Source organism: Caretta caretta, chromosome 11, assembly GCF_965140235.1.
Source record: "Caretta caretta isolate rCarCar2 chromosome 11, rCarCar1.hap1, whole genome shotgun sequence".
Taxonomy (NCBI): Eukaryota; Metazoa; Chordata; order Testudines; family Cheloniidae; genus Caretta; species Caretta caretta.
In genome coordinates this window covers 33,864,391-33,884,226 of record NC_134216.1, presented here as the reverse complement: position 1 = coordinate 33,884,226, position 19,836 = coordinate 33,864,391, and the positions used below count along the sequence as shown (strand labels likewise).

General features: G+C 39.1%; 1 protein-coding gene across 4 annotated transcripts in view; it reads right to left on the bottom strand.

The window, feature by feature from the left end:
- The window catches only part of TANK (TRAF family member associated NFKB activator), a 35,811-nt gene that overhangs the window by 12,631 nt on the left and 3,344 nt on the right, over nucleotides 1-19,836 (bottom strand). For 2 of the 4 annotated variants that reach the window (XR_007359126.2, XM_048869259.2), the window contains exons 2-4: nucleotides 10,186-10,294; nucleotides 8,859-8,989; nucleotides 545-724 (exon numbers count right to left, since the gene is read on the bottom strand). Coding sequence is in view for 3 of the 4 variants with exons in the window: in XM_048869259.2 (XP_048725216.2) it covers nucleotides 545-724; nucleotides 8,859-8,989; nucleotides 10,186-10,294 (420 nt within the window). In the remaining variant the exon portion in view is untranslated. Of the gene's footprint in view, nucleotides 1-544; nucleotides 725-8,858; nucleotides 8,990-10,185; nucleotides 10,295-12,189; nucleotides 12,263-13,647; nucleotides 13,795-19,836 lie in introns of those variants that run through there. The other 2 variants (XM_048869261.2, XM_048869262.2) reach the window with 2 other exon arrangements.

Genomic DNA, 19,836 nt, shown 5'->3' with positions numbered 1-19,836 from the left:
AGTGGTTTTCAACCTTTTCTCAGTTGTGGACCCCTAAAATATTGCGAATGGAGGTGCAGACTCTTTTGGAAATCTTAGACATAGTCTACAGTCCAGCAGGGGTCTGTGGATCACAGGTTGAAAACCACTGCTCTACCCTGGATGTTTTTCCTGGTAAGTGAAACTCCAAATCTGACCAAAAAAGAGTGGGATAAAAATGGAAGACTGAAGCTAGGTATAATATGCTATTTGAGTCTGAACGGTAAAGACCAACTACAATACAGCTATGTAATTTTTCTCCAGCAATATAATAATATTTAATTGTATAACCATTTAAAATAAAAATATGAAGAATAATTAAGGTACACAAAATAAGATTCAAGTATTTTATGGCTTAACTGAAGGAACATTACAGCTAGTGTTACTGTATATATTTTAACAATTTTCTTAGCAACTTACATACAGTTGTAATCTAAAATCTGTTAACCAGAGTAATTTGTATAAACAAAATCTTAAATAAGCATAATTATTTGCAAAGGTGTGGTGTCTCATTTTATTTACTTACCTCCATTTCATATATTGGCATATTTATGCAATCCTGTGCTTCACTTTTTTCTTTTAATCTGTTTTTTAGAAACCTTATTTCTTCTTCTTTAATGGCAATAATAGATACAAGTTTATTTTCCTTTAGAGTGTTTTCTTCCTCAGTTTGCTTCAATTTAATGCCCTCTGTTTCCAATTGTTCCTAAAAATAGCACAATTGGTTAATATTTCCAGAATAGGAAGAATATCATTATGCAACAGCCTGGGATATATTACATTAAGTCTTGGCAACCTAAATGAAATGAGTCTTATCTACTCACTAATGTCAATTTGCGTTGAAATAATTAAAGACCATTTAGTGCTATATACAGATATGTCTGATCATGGACAATTACTCAAAACAATTGTGTGCTGTTTTGAGCTTATAAAAGCCAAGCCAGCAGATTTCACATTAGTGTTTTAAGAAAAGTGGAAGACATGGTCTTACTTCATTTATATACACTGTGTGCAGTAACATTTAGTTTCATAGCATGCTAAACATTGAGTTACAGCAATTTTAAAGAAGGTGACAAAGTCTTCAGAGTTAATTTCTGGAGCAGTTAGAAATGTAGCTCTATCAGTTAGGTGATTTAGATTTCCAAAGACCCAAGCTGCATGCAATGCTGAAAAGATAAGGAATTAGACATTTTAAGTGTAGGCCCTATGCCAAATATTCAACCAGAATTTTGTAGAAATTAAATATGTACAGAGAAAATCTATCAGGACACCAAAAGGGAAGACTTACACATTTAAAAAAAAAAAACAAAAAAAAAAAAACCCACAAACCTAAGTAGGCAATCCTTGAATTATTTCTCAGTAAAAGAATATATGGCTAGCGACACAGAAATGCAGTTACAACAGCTAAAAAGCTGTCTTTCCTTGAAAGTGGTGGAAATGTCTATACCCAAAGTTTCTATACCAATGGAAGCACAGGATTTCTAGAAAGTTTGAAGAGGACAATAGAAGCACTAATGACCATTATCCAGTTACATGAATAAACACATTTAAAAAGGGGGAGTAAGAGGGAATTTGGGCAGTTATTTTTGGAGGGATTCAGGCAGCACTGTGGCAGTCAAATAAGAAAAGGCAAATTATGGAAGAGAACTATTTGAATATGGATGACTGAACTGTATTTTTAAAATGCCACAATGCAAACAGGAGACAGACATTCACTTGGTTCAAAATTATATTTGTCCAAAAGCAACCAAATACACCACAAATATTCTGCTCTTATTTTGAAATTGGATACAAAAGTCTCTCTCTGAAACAAATTTCAAATTGCTTTGCAAGTTATCCAAATAACAAAGTAATTCAGGTGTTTCATTCCCGAGACTTATTTTCCCACTAAAATTAAATGTTTGTTTGTTTATAAGTGTATTGATCTAACTGATCAAAATAGTTAAATAGAAACACTGTGACTTAGACCCAGGGCTGGAAAAGTCACATGCAATGTCAAGATAAATAATGTGCCAAAATGCAAGTCACACCATCTGGAAAAATAATTATTTTAAAAACAAGGTCAGTGGGAAGGCAGATAAAGAATGCTCAAGGGATGAGCCATATTAAGCCAGGTATCTGCCTCCAACAGGATAAAACTTAAGTCACCGAGTAAAGAATTAGGCCCAAGGTATACCCTGTTCACCAAAACAAACTAACAAACAAAAAAACCAACCCCTCCCTTCCCCCACCATGTTTTATGAAGCCTGTACATGCAAATACAATGAACTCAAAGTATAATGTATACATGGGATGGGGGCAGATGGAGGCAATGGAGAAGGAGCCAGCCCCAGGTGTGGTGATACAAGGAGGGGAGTGTATTCAGATAATCCATTAGCAGAGTCCCAAAGAGGCTGCCGTAAGAGTCAAAAATATAGACACATTCTGAGATGAAATTTAAAGACGACATGTTTCTATATTTAAATTTCACAATTTAAGCCAGTTAACCAAGAGTCAGTGCTCCAGGTCAGCTCATCCCGCACCGCAAATTACCTAGTCCATAGTTGGCCTTCCCTTGCCTCAAGGAGCCACAGTCAGCTTCTTCCACTCACTGAGTGGTCAAAACAGTCTTTAAAATGGGTTCTCTCCACCGGAGGGAAACCCCTCATCTCCCTGGCTGGCTGAAGTCCTAGCAAATCCAGTTCCTCGGATGCTCTCAGTTGGCAGGACAACCCATTTCTAAAGCCATCCTCATATCTATATATGCTGTTACCTTCCCGATTATTTCCTACAGCTGGAGGACCCTACTTTCAGGTTTGATGCTTCTGCCAGGTACTGTGGGACAGATTTCAGTACCTGTTTCCAGGACAGGCCATTAACCCCTCTCTGTCCTTGTCCAGGTTAGGATCTATATACCCCATTACAGGGAGTAGAAAGAGGTCTAGTAACCAAGAAGTCCAAGGAATGGGATGAAGAGAAAAGATGCAGCAAGAGAAGGGGTAGTATTGACGGGACATGAATACTAGGAAGGAAGAGATTTTTGTACTCAGTTCTGAAATGGATAGGAAGTCTGAAGATTTCAGACTCAAGGTCATATGTTCCCAACTTCCAGAGAGGGATGAGATTGTTCAAAATATGACAGCTAAATCTTAATTTGACTTAGGAGGGACTTAGGGAAAGCAAAAGGAAATAATCACAAAAGTGAGAGGAGTAGAAGGCACAAAAAGTTTCTGTAGTCAAGGTAATATTTGATGTGGATCAGGTTAGGAGGGGATAAACATTTAGTGAGTTGGGAAGCAAGTAAGAACTTTGCTGAAGTTTAAGACACAGGTTCCTGACCATTTGGGTGAGGTGGTGGTGTTTTTGGATTAAGATATTCTTACCAGTTTTGAATGTGCTGAAGTTGAAGGAAGTTATGGTGGAGCCAGAAGTTGCATAAGGTTGAAGTACTTAGAGAGTGAGGAAAGGGCTGTAAGAGTAAAGGTTATAAAGCATAAGGAGGTCTGAAAAACATTACACAGTAAAGTTAAGAATAAAAATGTAACAATTGTAAAGCAAGGTTAAGCATGAAATGTATTAAGTACATACATTAGAAACAGGCAAATGTATAACACCACTTAGCTCATGGCTCCTTCAGTCCCTGCACACAGCTCTTGCAGAGTCTAAATAGGATTGTGCTCTTTTTACTCTGGCCAAAAGTCAGGCAAAGCAAGAGGAGCACAGATTACAGGAGAGCCCCCTGAAACACAAGGCAAAGACCAGAAGCAGTGTGGGAGTTCCTATGGCCTTCCTCTAGTCAGAGGACAAAGGCAATGGGGCATAAGGAAGGCAGAGAGAAGAGAAATTCAGTGGGAGAGTCACTACATACCAGCACAACAGCCTGTCTGTGTACTAAAACGAGCATCATGTTGTTGTGAAGAAGCTATTTCATCACATACGGATGAAAGTCGGCATCACGGTGCGCGGTCATGACATTACAGCAGGATACGTTTTGGGTCTCTGACGATTTGGTTATCCATCCAAGTCGTTATATTGCCTTTCCCATATCTTACAGACACTATAACAGTGGCAATTCAACCTTTAAGAACTAGAGTCACCAGGACTGATTGGGTCTCGGTGGCTTCAACATCAATATGATGACTCTCCCAGATTAGTTTATGAACTCATGATATATTTCATGTATCTTATATCCCATGACAGCTATGGGACTGTCTAGATGGTACCTAGCTCAATTAACATATCTGGCCATGTTCTGGATCTTATGTACTGGGATTAGCAACAGGGATAGAAATTATACCTTTGTCATGGAGCTCTCCATTATGACACATCTTTCCTGTCAGGGCATGGCAACCTATTTTAATGGTCTGTCCTAGGAAGCTAATGGAACAGGTAAAATTTCAGATGGCTCTAAGGAAGAATGCTGGTCAGCTGACAAACTGCTATCAATGACCTTATGGAACATTAACCATCTTTTGTCTGACTATTGATAAGTTTACCAATAAGTGTCCCATTCAGCTTCAGAGGTCACCTGACTAATTCTGCTTTTCATCACTCCAGTGGTGCACAAAAGGAGGCTTAAAGCGGTCTCAGACAGGCAGGTGCAGGAGAGTCTGCAGCTGGTATAAACCCAGCATATCAGCTATCCATTAGCTGCTCCCTCATCTCAGAGGTAGGTGGAATGGAGGAGGTATAATGGGGTGGGAGGGGCTGGAACACACAGCACTCCACAGGACTGTCCCAGCTAGCATTTCTTAGAGTAGCCTCTCAGGCTGCTTTAAGTTACATGGGGTGAGGGGAAGGGGCATTTCAGCCCCAGGATCAGGGGCACAGAACGGTGACTTATAGCACAATCCTTACCACTCTGCTTATGCTCTGAACAGCTCAGAACCTAGACCACAAAGTAACTTACTGCAGGATAAAATTATTTTTGAGATTGATGCCCTGGCAGTGCCTCAGGTGTAGAAGCATTTCTTCCCCTCTGCTATAGCATCTAAAGTCTTGGAATATTTCTGGGAGGAATGTGAAGAGCATGGTAAATATGGATGTTTTGTCTTGGTTGTGGAGTCAAGTATTCATGCTTCACAGATAAATTTACTCTGATTCACATGGCACTGTTTGCCTTTGTGGGGAGAGCTGTGTTTAGGGGAGAGAAATGCAAGGTCTTCTTTGCTTGGGTTTCATGTAGTTTTGCCTACAAAGGTCATGGCTATCCTGGGGAGGTTTGGGCTATGACATGAAAAGTGGACCCATGTCCTTCCTAGTTGATAAGATCTAACTGGGAAATACTCAAGACCATTCCTGGAATGGAATGGGATGTTGACCCCTTGGTCTCCTAAAGGGAAGCATTGACAAAACTCCTAGTCCCTTTGATCATTCTTTACTGTCTCTGGGTCCTCATAATTATGCCAGTTATTACCCTCTCTAATCTCCTTTTCTGAGGGAAGATTGTTGAGAAGGCTGTGGCGAGGCAGTTCTGGATATAAAGGAGTCCACAGATTTCCATGACTTCATTTTGGTTTTAGCTTGGGTATGGTATAAAGAGACTGCACTAGTCTCTTTGGTCAGTCCCCTTCTGGGATGTATGAAGATCATATCAACGATCGTTCTTTCAGACCTAGGAACTAAAAATACAAGTACTTAATGGTGAAAGGCTGACTATGAGGTATAGCTCACACATCTGCAGATTCCAACAGAGAAGACAACATTTCTCTTGAGAGGCTATGGTTTTTCCTCTGCAAGAGGATCCAGAGGGATATGTTGAGCAATGCTCATATGTCCCAAGGGCACACTCAGATATGGTTGTATAGGAATTATTCTGTCACCCCTCTTGATCAATGTATAAGAATGCCAATCTGGGAAATCTGTTTGGGTTACAATGTCAACAGATTGCAGATGAAAGAGCCGTGTTCTCAACAAGGGGTACAAGTACCCCGGGGGTACACAGAGGTCTTCCAGGGGGTACATTAATTCATTTAGATATTGGACTAGTTTTATAACAGGCTACATAAAAAGCACTAGCGAAGTCCGTACAAATTAAAATTTCATACAGATAACTTTATACTGCTCTAAATACTATACACTGAAATGTAAGTACAATATTTATATTCCAATGGATTTATTTTATAATTATATGGTAAAAGTGAGAAAGCAAGCAATTTTTCAACAACAGTGTGCTGTGACACTTTTGTATTTGTATGTCTGATTGTGTAAGCAAACGCACCTCACTTGAAGGCTAATTTGAAGGCATGAGACAAAGATCAGACTCCTGAAAGGGATACAGTAATCTGGAAAGGTTGAGAATCACTACTAGCCCTGGATAGTGCAACTGTCTATCTCTGAACATCTAAGCAAACATTTTGAACCGCTAGAAATCAGGGATTGATGCTGTACCCATTAAAGTCAATAACATTTCCATCAACTTCAGTGGGTACAGGATTGAGCCAAGAGAAAGATTCCAGTAGACCCAGGTGAAGACAATTTGCGTATTTAAGTGAAGTTCTAGGGAAGACCCGGGTAATTACATAACTGGGGAATGTTCTAAAACAGGGGTTCTCAAACTTCATTGCACTGTGACCCCTTTCTGACAACAAAAATTATGCTAGGACTGCAGGAGTGGAGGACCAAAGCCTGAGCCTGCCTAAGCCCCGTCACCCTGGGGGAAAAAGCGGTGGCAAAGCCAAGCCCCACCTCCCCAGGCCAGGAGACCAAAGCCCAAGACCTCAGCCCCAGGCAGGGGGCCTGTAACCTGAGCCCTACCGCCCAGGGCTGAAGCTTTAGGGCTTGGGCTTTGGCCCTAGGCCCCAGCAAGTCTAAGCCAGCCCTGGCGACCCCATTAAAACAGGATTGTGACCCACTTTGGGGTCCTGACCCACAGTTTCAGATCCACGATAAATCTAAACACTAACTAGAGACAGAATGAGGGGACACAAACTATTTTTAATTTAAATGCCACCACCATGGATTTACCCATGCTGAATTTATACAGCTAGTGAATGAGACCGTTTTGCTAGGGATGTAGCAGAAAGGAGTTCATGTGGTGGAGGACAATGGCTGTGGATATAGTCTACCTGGTTTTTGGGGAAAAAATTTGATAGGACATTTAAAAAAACAAACAAACAAAACAAAAAACTGAAGTGAACTACCATACTTGGGTTGATGAAGAATCGGTTCTTCTACTGAAGACAGCGTTTACAAGAGAAAGCAATTTAGATTGGGCAGGGTGAAAAATGCAATACGGAGGATCAGTTTTGTTCCATATATACCAAAGATCCACATTAAGTAAGCGATTAAATTTACAACGGATACACCTCTTACTCATGCACATCTTTTTGTAAATCAGAGAGATACCTGAATAGTCTAGGAGCAGGTACCGATAGGTAGTTTGTGCCTCAAAAAGAAAGACAGTCTTGTGGTTAAGACACTGGACTAGAATTCAGAAGATCAAAGATCAGAAGATCATTTCCCAGCTCTGCCATAGACTTCCCATGACAGTGTAAGTACGTCATATAATCTCGGTGTCTCAGGTCCTTATCTGAGAAATTGGGATAATTCAGCTTCCTTTCTCCCACTCCTTTTCGGTCTTATTTAGATAGATTGTAAGATCCTCGAGGTAGGGGCTGTCTCTTAATATTTGTACAATATAGATTACAATGAGACTTCAATCATGGTTGGACCTCTAGGCTCTACCAGAATACACATAATAATAATGAAATTCAATACAGAGAAATGGAAAGACCTGCAAAGATATTTTGACAAGGAGTTAACTCTCCAACTAAATTATACTCTCATTTTCTAATTAAATACAAAGAACTACCAAGGAAATTATATTGTGGGGTTACAAGTGCTAACCCAGAGGCGGAGACCATATGAGGAGGAGATTCTTGTATGCTCCTTTCATTCTAAAATGTCCTAATAACAATAAACTGAAAATGCTTATTTAAAAAAATAAATAAAAAAAAATCTCAAAATTAGATTCCTACAAGATAATTAGCAACTGTCACTAATCCGATAAAATGATTTTCAAAACAACACCTCTGATTAAAATGTGCTTAGTTCACCAAAATGCAGGATCACTTTGCCCATAGCTCAGATTTAGCAAACAAATCCCCAAATTAAACTTTTTTAGTCTGAGCTTTTGGTTTTACAAGGTTTATTAAGACAACACTGTGGGGTCATGCTCAGACTGATAATTCAGCCTTATGGGATGTGCAAGCCCCAGAAAACGCAGCAGGGAAAGGATCAGCTTGATGCACAAGGTCTGCTCTGGGTGTGGGAGCCTCATGTAAATCACTTCCTCCCTCCTGAACGCTGCTGTTCTATTCTCATCCCTGCCAACCTCAGTAGGTCTATGATGAAAACCCTTGTGTGGCTTCAGCCAGCAGCGGGTAGGGGAAAGGAATATATCCAGCCAGTTTTCGCAGCAAGTCACTTCTCACCCCAATCACTTGCTGCCGCGCAGACTTGCCAAGTCCCCATCCTCACCCCGATGACTGCATTGTGACAGATTCTCATTACAGAAAAGGGGAGCTCCTTCTTGACTGTCACATACGTGAGGTGAAGAAATAAGTGAGCAGACAGGTTCCCCCACCCCTTATTTTTCCCCCCCGAGTCAACATTATTCCATGATCGACCCTGCCAAACAGCAACAGAGCTGGGAAAAGTGAAGCCTTATCCTCAACTGGTGGAAATCAGCACAGCTCAACCAACTTTGGTAGAGCTATGAAAATTGACATCAGCTGAGGATCAAGTCCATAAGACCCTGGAAAGGGAGCAGTTCTGGGCATCTCTGAAAGCTCATTTCTCCATTAGAGCTTAAAAGCATAAATATAATAATCCCGTTAAAGACAATCAGGCTAGTGTACCTTTAAAAGTTTCTCTCTTTGCATTGCTAGTTTGAGTTTTTCATGGAGCTGATCAAAAGTTAGATTAGGGGAGGTGTCATTTCTCCATGCTTCACTATCTTCAGACACTAGAATGCGGCCATGTGCGCTACCTGTAAAATAAAAACAGCTCTCTGAGCAACACTGCATTTTTTTCCACCCACCAACCACGTTAGGATTTTTTCTTTTAAATGCATCATATGAATTTGGTATTTTCACTGGGCCAAGTATCACTGCAGATACATATTAAGTTGATTTTAGTTTCCTTTATTGGACCTAGTATTAATCCAACAGAGGCCCAATTCTGCCCTCAAATCTCAGACGGATGAGCAAATCCAACAATAAACACATATTCTTGAAAATAAAGCCATCAGCTTTGCTGGCATTTGTGAAAAGGAAAAGCATTAGACTAGTGTGAATAAATAAATAAAATATTCACAAGAGTGCTTTTACTGAAAGAGTTTTAATGGCCATTTTGCAAACTTTATTTCCATCATGTGTAGAATTGATTCAGAGAATTAAGAATGTTCACTGACCATTTGAACAGAAAGAGAAACTCCTGTTTATAAAGCTTAAGTAACCCAATAAGTTAACAAAAGAGTGCCATGTAACTTATCTGACCCGTCACACAACATAAAAAGTGAACACCTATTGTACCCAGTTCTAGAAAAAACTATAGGCTAAAACTTGTTCACACAAATTATTCAAACAATTGTAATAAATATTCATAAAAATAAATCATATCCTGTTTGCAGATAATTTGTTACTACAATTAACAACTCTACTCACCTAAAGTCCATTGGCTTCAATGTGAACAAGCTGGACATTTTTTTAAAAAAAAAATCTTCAGTTTCTTCTCGAAGAACAAACAAAAAGGTTTCCAAAGATTTTTCATTTTATAAACAAGATTTGAAAATGCAAAAGTATGTTAAGACTATTTCCGTGTGAACTTGATGATCACTTTAGATAAGCTATTACCAGCAGGACAGTGGGGTGGGAGAGGGTATTGTTTCATGGTCTCTGTGTGTATATAATGTCTACTGCAGTTTCCACGGTATGCATCCGATGAAGTGAGCTGTAGCTCACGAAAGCTCATACTCAAATAAATTGGTTAGTCTCTAAGGTGCCACAAGTACTCCTTTTCTGTGTGAACAGAAGTAGTTATTTCCCTTAAGCATAGCATTACCGCAGAGTCCTTTTGTGGATACATATTGTAGAATCTGAAGCAATATACAAGTCAAAACTATTCTGCAGTACAATACATGATTAAAGGAAAGACATATAAAGCACAACAAATTAGAGTACGTACCTTTGTTAGCATTTACAGGAGCCAACTGTGATTTAAGTTTTGTAATCGTACTTTTCTGAAACGCTATCTGTTCCTGCTGTTCAGATATTTGCTGCTTATAGCTATCTATCTGAAAATACAATAATTTAATTAGCATTAGTCTTATTTTGTTTTGATTAAAGGCTTCAATTTTAGCAGATACAGTTTATCAGCTTTCTTTTTGGGATGCCTGCGGCTGCAATTTGTGCACAGAAACATGACAGTTTTCACCTGTGACACGTCTAATTTTAAGTCTGTACTGATTGGAAAAAGGTAAACTACTAGATAAAACAAGATTGCTGTAACTCTTGGTTAACAGTGATGGTAGTAAATGTCAGGATAACGTTTATACGGGAGGCAATTTTCAGTCATAACCACAAATTAAAATGTGTTTTAAAATTAGGATTTGGATATTTATTTATTCTTTCACAGAATCTGTTAGTTACCCCAGTTATATCTATATAGGACTCTATCAATTTAACTTTTCAGGAAATAAATCTAAATGTCTAAGTAAAGATATTAGTTTTTTCAAACTTAATTTGAAACAGTATTATAGTTCCACTCCCCATACCTGATGTTTGCTGTTTAACTAAAAAAAAAACAAACAAACCAGGAATAAATATACATGTCTATATTTAATACATCAAACTGCGTGTCTTTGCTAACTTTGCCTTCCAAGGCTCCTGGAAGAGGGATGGGGAGAAGGCCCAACTAGCAAAGAAAAGAATAGCTGCTCAGGGTTATTCTTCATCCAACTTTGCCTAATCTTTTCCCCTAGCTTGACCTGCCCTGCCCTGTTAGAACCTAGAAGGCCACGGAGCTACTCCAGGTAGATGAATATTGGCCAGCCAGTTAACTGAACAACAATCAGCTACCATTCAGGTAGCTGAACAACAAGAATATTAAAATATATACATGATGACACTAGCCCATTCTTGATGGCACAACATTAATAGTGCTGAAGTTATGGGAGAAAACTTGTGAAATTCTAAGAAGAAAGTTTTAGGAGGATTATTTGAATTTTTACTGAAATTATGATACACATTACTCTACAGAGAGTGGGGGCAAGATTTGTTTAATGAGTTACTTCACTGTTATTGTACTTCATGTTATTGTACTACTGTATTGGAAGTCTCACAGAGTTAAGAGGACTTACTGAAAAGTCGCACTTGTCCATACATCAAGAATAAACCTACAATCTGACTAAAGGTTACTCTGAAAGGCCAAGTAATTGTTGCAGTGAGAGCATTAAAAAAAAAAAAAAGTGATCATAGAGCAGTACACTCCAGCAACTATAAAAGACCTCAGGAAGCAGAAAAATCACTGAAAACCAAATTGAAAATGTACAACAGCAATGTCTTGTCAACACTTCTGTACAGAGCACAGACATGACAGCTAAAACAGACAGAAGAGAAGATGCTTTTGACAGCCAGTGTGCACAAATTATTCTTTGAGTCAGATGGCAGCAACAAGTTACCAACTAGAAGATCTGCATGACAACCAACTATCCATCTGTACCAAACACCATCTGGCCAAGAAGACTCTGGCTTCTGTGTGTTTGACATGGCTCCCAACTCTAGAGACTGGTAAAACAAGTGGCCTACCAGTAACTTCAGTAAACTGTTAACAACAAAATGATGGACAAGCCAACAAAGTGCTACGGCTATGGAGTGAACAGAGAAAGAGGAAGGAAACATTAGAGCAAGCAACATATGTAGGTCATCCAAAATAAACAAACAAACAAACAAAAACTCATGTTTGGTAAAAACCTGTAGTTTCTATAGGTTGACTTCCCTTAGGAAATACTTTTACCTTTAATGGTTCTTTTCTGCAGTCAGAGAATCTGATTGCTGAAGGTTGATTAGGGCAAAGACAAGTTATTATGAACACTTTATGGAAGATCTGTGTATTGCTTGTCTCTAAGCAAAAGAGAAATGCACAACAAAATCCCATAGAAATTTGTTTCCATCACTGTAGAATACTCACAGTCTCACCCATTTGCTCCTTATGTTCCAATTTTCCACTGAGCTTTAGAAAGGCCGTTCCATAAGCATGTATTTATTTTCTTGTTTTGAATGCAGCATATGTATCCAAAGAGGACAAAATTAAGTTTATAATTTAGCAATTAATTTCAAAGAACGCAGAGAGTTAGAGTTTAGGAGTTTCTCAGTTGTGTTGAGAGAGCGAGAGCCCCAGTCCAGAACAGCAAATAGCTTGCGGGTAAGGCACGCAGCTAGCATGTGGGTGACCCAGAGTTCAAGCATCTGGTCTTTGACTCAGGCAGAGAATGCACTTGAACTGAGGTCTCCCACATCCAAATAAGTGCTCTGAGCACCAGACTATTCTGCGGTAGGACTATTTTTGGGAGGCGGTAGGGAGGGTTACTGGATTTCAGAATAAAGTGTGCTCTCTGGCAAACACTCTCTTACCCCTAACTCCATTACTTCCTCTCTCTGAACTGTAAGTTAATTTAGGACCCATGTTGCTCCAGACAGGCCCGCACCATAGCACCTCCATTGAACTGTGTGTGAACTGATGAACAATGGAGTCTCTCATTCAAGAGCAGGATTTGAAATGCTCTAGAGACCCCTGTGTGCTAGGCAGTATCACAAAGCCACAAACTGCTGCTTTTGCAGAGTATTGGACTGCATGTGCGGCTAGCAGCTCCAGACAACTCATGGAAATGTTGTTGGGTCCAACATGATGGTTGAAATATATCCTTGTAAATGCTTGTTCACATCATTCCAAAATCCTGAAAAACCCAAAATGCTACAAACTGTTCAGAATCTTCCTTGAACCTCCCTCTTCACTGCTTCATTGTTGGATAAAAGGATATAAGTATACAGTTTGATTCCTGTATTTTAAAAAGTGGTAATATTAAAACAACTTGTAAGTTAGTTTCTGTCATAAGTATTTTTAATTATCTTTCTATGTGCTTGTACAGCATCTAGTACAGTGACCAAAGACCCCAATATCTCAATTATTAATAACTTATAAGGCACATCTGTGTGTCAGGTAAGTAACAATATAAATAACTGTCTGAAAGACCTTCAGATTTCCCTATCAATTTGTTGTAAAATAAGAGTAAGATAAATTAGATTTAATATTTTCCATGAAAGATGCTGTCTACAAAGATACATTTACATTTTTAAAGAGCTCCCTGATTATCTTCCGGAGACACCTTTCCCACACCTAAAACCACCTCAAAATTACAAATAAAAGATTAAAGACATGCCAGATGATACACACACATATTGGGAGTTTCTTCCCCACACCATAATGTGCTATTCTTTGATTTAGTGGTTTGGTTTTTTTAATTGCAATTTCCATCTTTAACAAGATGCACTGAAATTTCAGTTGCTGAAGTAAAGCAAAACTGAAGTCTCCACATTTACTTTGATTCTCAACAGAATGGATAGCTTTAAAAACAAAACCAACACATACTTTTTGCTGCAGTTCTGTCACAGCATGGTCTTTATCCATGCATGCCTGTCGAAAGGCTTCATAAGCTTTATTAAGCTGCTCTCCAATATTTTTATCCATACTTCCCAGCACTGTCTCATCACTGAAAAGATGGACAAATTAACAGACCTGAAAAGTGATCAGAAAAAAAGGATAGTTAATTAACAAAGGTAAATTTGAGAGACAAGGTGAGTGAGGGTAATATCTTTTATTGGATCAACTTCTGTTGGTGAAAGAGACAAGCTGTCGGGCTACACAGAGCTCTTTTTCAGGATTAGGGAAGGTACTCTGAGTGTCACAGCTAAATACAAGGTGGAACAGATTGTTTAACATAAGTAGTTAGCACATATTCCAAAAAAAGGGACCATGCAAAGTAGAGTGACCCGTTAACACCTCTGCAGTGATAGGACAAAAAAAAAAAAAAAAAAAAAAAAGGGTGTGTGTGTGGTTAGTGGGTTACAGATTGCTGTAATAAACCATAAATCCAGTGTCTTTGTTCAGTCCATGATTTTTAGTGCCTAGCAGAGTTATGAATTTAAACTCCCAGGCTCATCTTTTGAAAGTGTTGTGCATGTTTGAAGATGAGGACTGACAGATCACTTTATATCGGACTTCTTTGTGAAAAAAGTGTTCACCCACAGGTGATGGGATGTTTGTGTCTTTTATGGTTTTCCTGTGTGACAATCACTACGCTCTCGAATGAACTCACACGGAAAAATGAAAAAAGACAAAAACATCCCATCACCTGTGGGTGAACACTTTTCACAAAGCCATCACACTCTCTGACCTATCAGTCCTCATCCCCAAAGGAAACCTGCAGAACACTTTCAGAAGATACGCCTGGGAGCTTAAATTCCTAATTCTGCTAGGTACTAACAAAGACACTGGATTTATGGCTTATTAGACTAATCTGTAACCAACTAACCTCTCCTTCCCCTTTTTGTCCCATCACTGCACAGGTGTTAACAGCACATATTCAAGGTGGAGAGTGGCCAAACTACTTATACTAATCAATCTGTTCCACCTTGTATTATTAAACTGAGACATTCACAGTACCGTTCTTCTTCCCTGTTGAGCTCTGTGTAGCTTGAAATCTTGTCTCTCTCATCCACAGAAGTTGGTGCAATAAAAGTTATTACTCCACTCACCTTCTCTCTCTAATATCCTGGGACTAACACTGCATACAAAAGGTAAATTTGTAATTTTATCATGTCACGTAACAACTTTGCATCAATCAAGTACATGGGACAAATTATCAAAATCACCCAGTGTTATGAACTATGTATGATCCTGCCCATGCAAACACTTAGGGTGTAAGTGTGGGCCTGAATCAAGGCTTAATGAAGTCAGTTTGGCTTTGGTTCAAGCTATATATGCACATGCATAGTGCCACTGTGTTATTCATGTTTAAGTGTTTGCAAGACTGAGTGATTGTTGAAATCAGAAAGTTGATGATATACAACACACAAAAGCGTTGAGGATTTTAATGATTATTCAATTGTCCAACCACCAGAAAGTTTTCCATTATGGAACAGAAAAATAAATAAATAAAAATCACCACGTAAACAATAGCACATGGACACATCCCTTTCCTGTCATATCTAACACTACAATGAATTTCAGAACACCTTTTATCTACAGGTTAACAATACCAAGCAGTGAAATCTAGCAAAAAAACCTGGGACCTGCTGTATTAATTTAGATGGAATAAGTGGGTCAGAGGTGTTAACATTCAAAGGTGTTAAACAAGGTCCGGGGTTTTTGGTGTACAGAGATTTCAGTCTGCTGAATGCCATGACAAATACGCCATTGACATTTTCTAAACCATTTATTAAAGATACAGAAAAGTAGTAAAAACAGTTAAAGCATTTGAAGTGTAAAATATTAAGTAAGGCTTTTATTTTAACAACATGCTTGTTCCCTTTAGCTGGAGAGCCTTAGAAGAAAAGAGTCTCTGGTTGACAGTCTTTTAGAAGGTATTAAAGATTGTAATAATTGTCTCTTTGGTTAAAAGAGAAGTTAGTTGGCATAAGCTGGAGCTGTTGCTGCTAAAATCCAATCCTGTTTCATTTTAGGTGGTGTTTGGGATTCAGTTGGAGCTGGTAGACGTGGCAATATCATCTGGAGCCCTCGCGCAGGCCTGAGCTGGTCATGACATCCCTCAGGATTAAGATAAAGACGGTCTAGGGTCCCAGGTGATGGGGGTGGGGAGAACAGAAGGGAGCAGCAGCCGCCACGATGGGGAAACTTGTTCCAGTAGCCTCTATTTGTTTCCTGCCCCATTTTATTTAAGGGCTTAAAAAGGGTGTGATGGGTGGAATAGCCCATCTCCTCATTATATGTCAACCACTTACGTCTAATATGACAGCAGTTTTGGCTTATTAATTTCCAGACTTGTATTTCCTTGTTTACAAAATCTGACATGTTTAACAGTCTGACATATTATTAAGCTTTGTTGTTTGCACTAATCTAGTTTCTGTTGGTTTTCTTGCACCTATTTTTAATCAACATTCTTTATTGAAAATAACGATCTACTTTCCATGGTAAATTCAAAAAAAGCAGGCAAAAGTTATAGACCAATTGTCACAACAGACCTTTCTCCATATATTGGGATGTGTAACTGTATGGGCTGGAGGGTCAGGGGTTAGACAACTCTGATTACTTTAAAGAGGCACACCTGAGAGGAATCAAGTGATTTCCCCTACAAACAGTAACTGGCAGCTGCAATGATAAGATGTAGTTTGTTCAGGAATGAGAGACTGCTAGGAGTGAGCAGGTGCAAACAGAAGATTGGGACTAAGACTCCAGCCAGGTAGGGCTTCATAGTGGCCTGCCAAAGCAGGAAAGGCCTGGGAGGGGTAACAGAAATGTGTTTGGTAGAGTTTGAGTTAATCTTCTGTGAATAAACCCAGACCCCCAGGAGGAGTATTTTGAACATACACTTCTTCTGTGTAATGGACCCTGAAGAGGGGAGAAACAGAGGCAGGGTACTACAGAGTGACCTCTGGCCATAAGGGGGTTCTCTGGAGGCAGCCAATTCTGTTACAGGATGTCTATTGTATGTAATGAACAGCTCCAATACCAATTCTTAGAGCTGAAAATCAGTGACCCCTCCTCCCCCAAACACAACAGTTTCCAGGACACAACTAGGGCAGATTTCTATTTCAGACAGAATGAAACATAATGCCATAAATCTTTTGCTTTGACAATTATTATTTTTATTAAAGGAAAACTTATGTTCCTGAAGCTTGTGGAGGAATCTGGATGTAGTCCTAGAGAGGGTGAGCCAGGAAAAGGGGAACAGGGATGTGCATTTTCCCACCACTGAACCTTTGGTGGGAAATCCACCAAAAACTGCATTTTGAAGTGGTTAGTGTTTTTTGGGGGGGTTTCTTTTGTGGCATGCCCTCCATGCAGTAGAACCTCAATAAGGGGGTGGTTGTTTTAGAGACAGTGGTGGGTCTTTGCTGCGAGACTCCATTTGAGCAGCGCAGCAGGCCTCTACACCGATGCCCCTGGCTTGGGGAAGAAAATCGGATCCTATGGTTTTGAGGGTTAGGCCAGTTGTCTTCCACTAAATTCATGTTAATGAGGTGGCTGGAATGACAGCTATTGCTACAGGAATTATGACATGAAAATTAAAACTTAATTTCAAATGAATTGGAAATCAGAAGATGCACCTGAGTCACTGTTTATTGTTTCTATCTAAATACAGTTTATAATCAGAACACCCACATTCAGCATGACCATGACTTAACAGCGTTTCTGCTACTACAGCACTTTTCTAACATTCTTTTTAGATGTTAAAGAGTGAGCTTAGGCAAACTTTAAATGAAACTTCAGTTCAGTAACACAGAAGTGGAAGTATTATTGTAGAACACAATCCCTGCTACATCAAAGCAATTCTGCTCCTGGTAAGCTTCAAAGCAAGGAGACTCAGGGGGAGATAAGGCAGAATACCCAAGGTAATCTTTCATACTAGAAATGTTTCAAACAAACAATTTATGCTTTATATAAGGCTTTTATTAGGGAAAAATCATAAAGTTCCTTATCTTCCTAATAGAAGAATAGAAAACAGTCTGGCTTTACAGATGTGAAACTAGTAAGATGACAAGAGGAAGACGTCAGTATGGGAATTTTTAGTAACATCTGACCATCTAAGCTATGCTACCATGGAAAGAAAACAGTACATTTATATAAATTGAATGGGATACTAGTTTAGAACTGTACAAGTTAGCAGGCTGAAAAGGTGACATATGCTTTGGCCATCTATATTCTTGTGTTTATATACACAAGAATATATACAAGACCTGAAAAGGGAGGATAGAACATGCATGGATGCATGCGACTGTGATAAGTAGAATCACAATTCTGTGATTATTCCTTGGTGAGCAACCAGCAACAAAGTGGACAGTTTAATTAGTGCTGCAGTCCTTTATGGGGGAATGCTAGTAGTCTTATCAGGAAAGGAATTAAGTACAAGTAGATGTGGGACCAAATTTTCCAACAGGGCTCAGCGCACACAAAAAAAATCTCAAGTTTTCAAAAAAAATCTCAGCTCCCAGTTAGACAACTAAATAAAGTAGGCAAACTTTCAAAAGCAATCAGCTGCTCTCCTTGCTCTTAATAAGAGGTGCTGGGTTTTGAATGCTTTAAGACTGTCACAATTGTGGGTGTTGAGCCCTTCTGAAAATTCTGGCCATATTGGCTAAGTCCTCAGCTGGTGTAAACTGGCATAGCTCCATTAAGTTAAAGAACCACAGTGTTTTACACCAGCCAAAGAACTTGGCTCAGTATTTTTAAGACCGTTATATTTGTGTCCTATCAGCTCTGAGAGTCACTCCAACACTGAATATAAATAACATTTCATTACAAATATGCTAACAGGTACAAACACACACATTGTGTTTTGTATCAGAGAAAGGAAATACACATTACATAGCATTTATGGTAGCTCTCTCTTCAAGTTACAATATCACCTACGGTTGTGGTTGCTTCAGCTACCATAGCTAAATAAGGTCAAGGTAGGTCAGTACTTACATAGAAGATAGGAAAAACCCAGGTGCTGCAGGAAATGGTGTTGGTAATTCAGAAGGTGGCACTACTGCCTCTGAGTCAGTAAATTAACCATTCCCCCAGCATAGTAGTCAGATGTTACACAATTTTTGTATTGATCTAATTTCTTAATTCAGGGGTGTGATCGTTTACTGAAATAGTTCTCAGTGCAATCCCTCCTGTTGACATAGGTATACAAGTATAAAGGTTCCTTATACTAGTATAGCTCTTTCCCCTTCCCATATGGGGAATAAAATACTTTTACACCGATATAGTTGTGTCCAATATTGGGGGGGGGGGTGTATAACTGGTACAGTGAAAGCAGTACAATGTGTGTGTGTAGACAAGCCCCCAAACTGCTTCAAGGGTCATCTTTCAGCTGAAGTGTGAACCAGAAACCTTAACTGTTGGTTATGTATCTTGTATCTGTTCTAATTTGTTTTATTTGAACTGTTCTTTTAAATGGAGAGAAGATCTCTTTTCTGCTGTAGAGGCTGTATCTATTTTGTGATCAGATGCATACCAAAGAGGAGAGACTCACTGGGTGCTCCCTTGCTGGGACCTCACTCTTGTTCTCTAGATATAAAATATAGATTAGATTATTGTGTCTGTAAAAGGTATTGGAAGAAAAACAGTATCTGATCATTAAATCTCACAAGTATCTTTCTCAAGAATGAAGGGTGACAACAGCAGTGACCATGCTGTGTGTGTGTATAATTACATTCTGCCTACATAAACTTCCCACTGTACATGAAGTTGAATAATGTAACACTTCTCTCACTGTTGTGGAGTACTTCTGAGTGCTGTTGAACTGGATGAATTTCAACCCAGAAGTGACTGCACTTTTGTAGCCGGTGAAGCTATTTCTATATACTAGGTTCTGAAGTACTTGCGGATATTTAGGAATAAAAGGCATCATGTGGATGTAAGATTATAATAATACAAGTAGCTAGGAGTGATTGTGGGCTATGATGGGCATCATTGTCCTCCACCAATGCAACATAAGGGCAATGCATACTGCCCCAAGGCATCTTGTGTAATGTACACTATTTCTTCCCCTTCCCAAAGATTAGCAGTCTTCCTCTAAATGGAATAGTTTTCACTGTAGTCTATAGA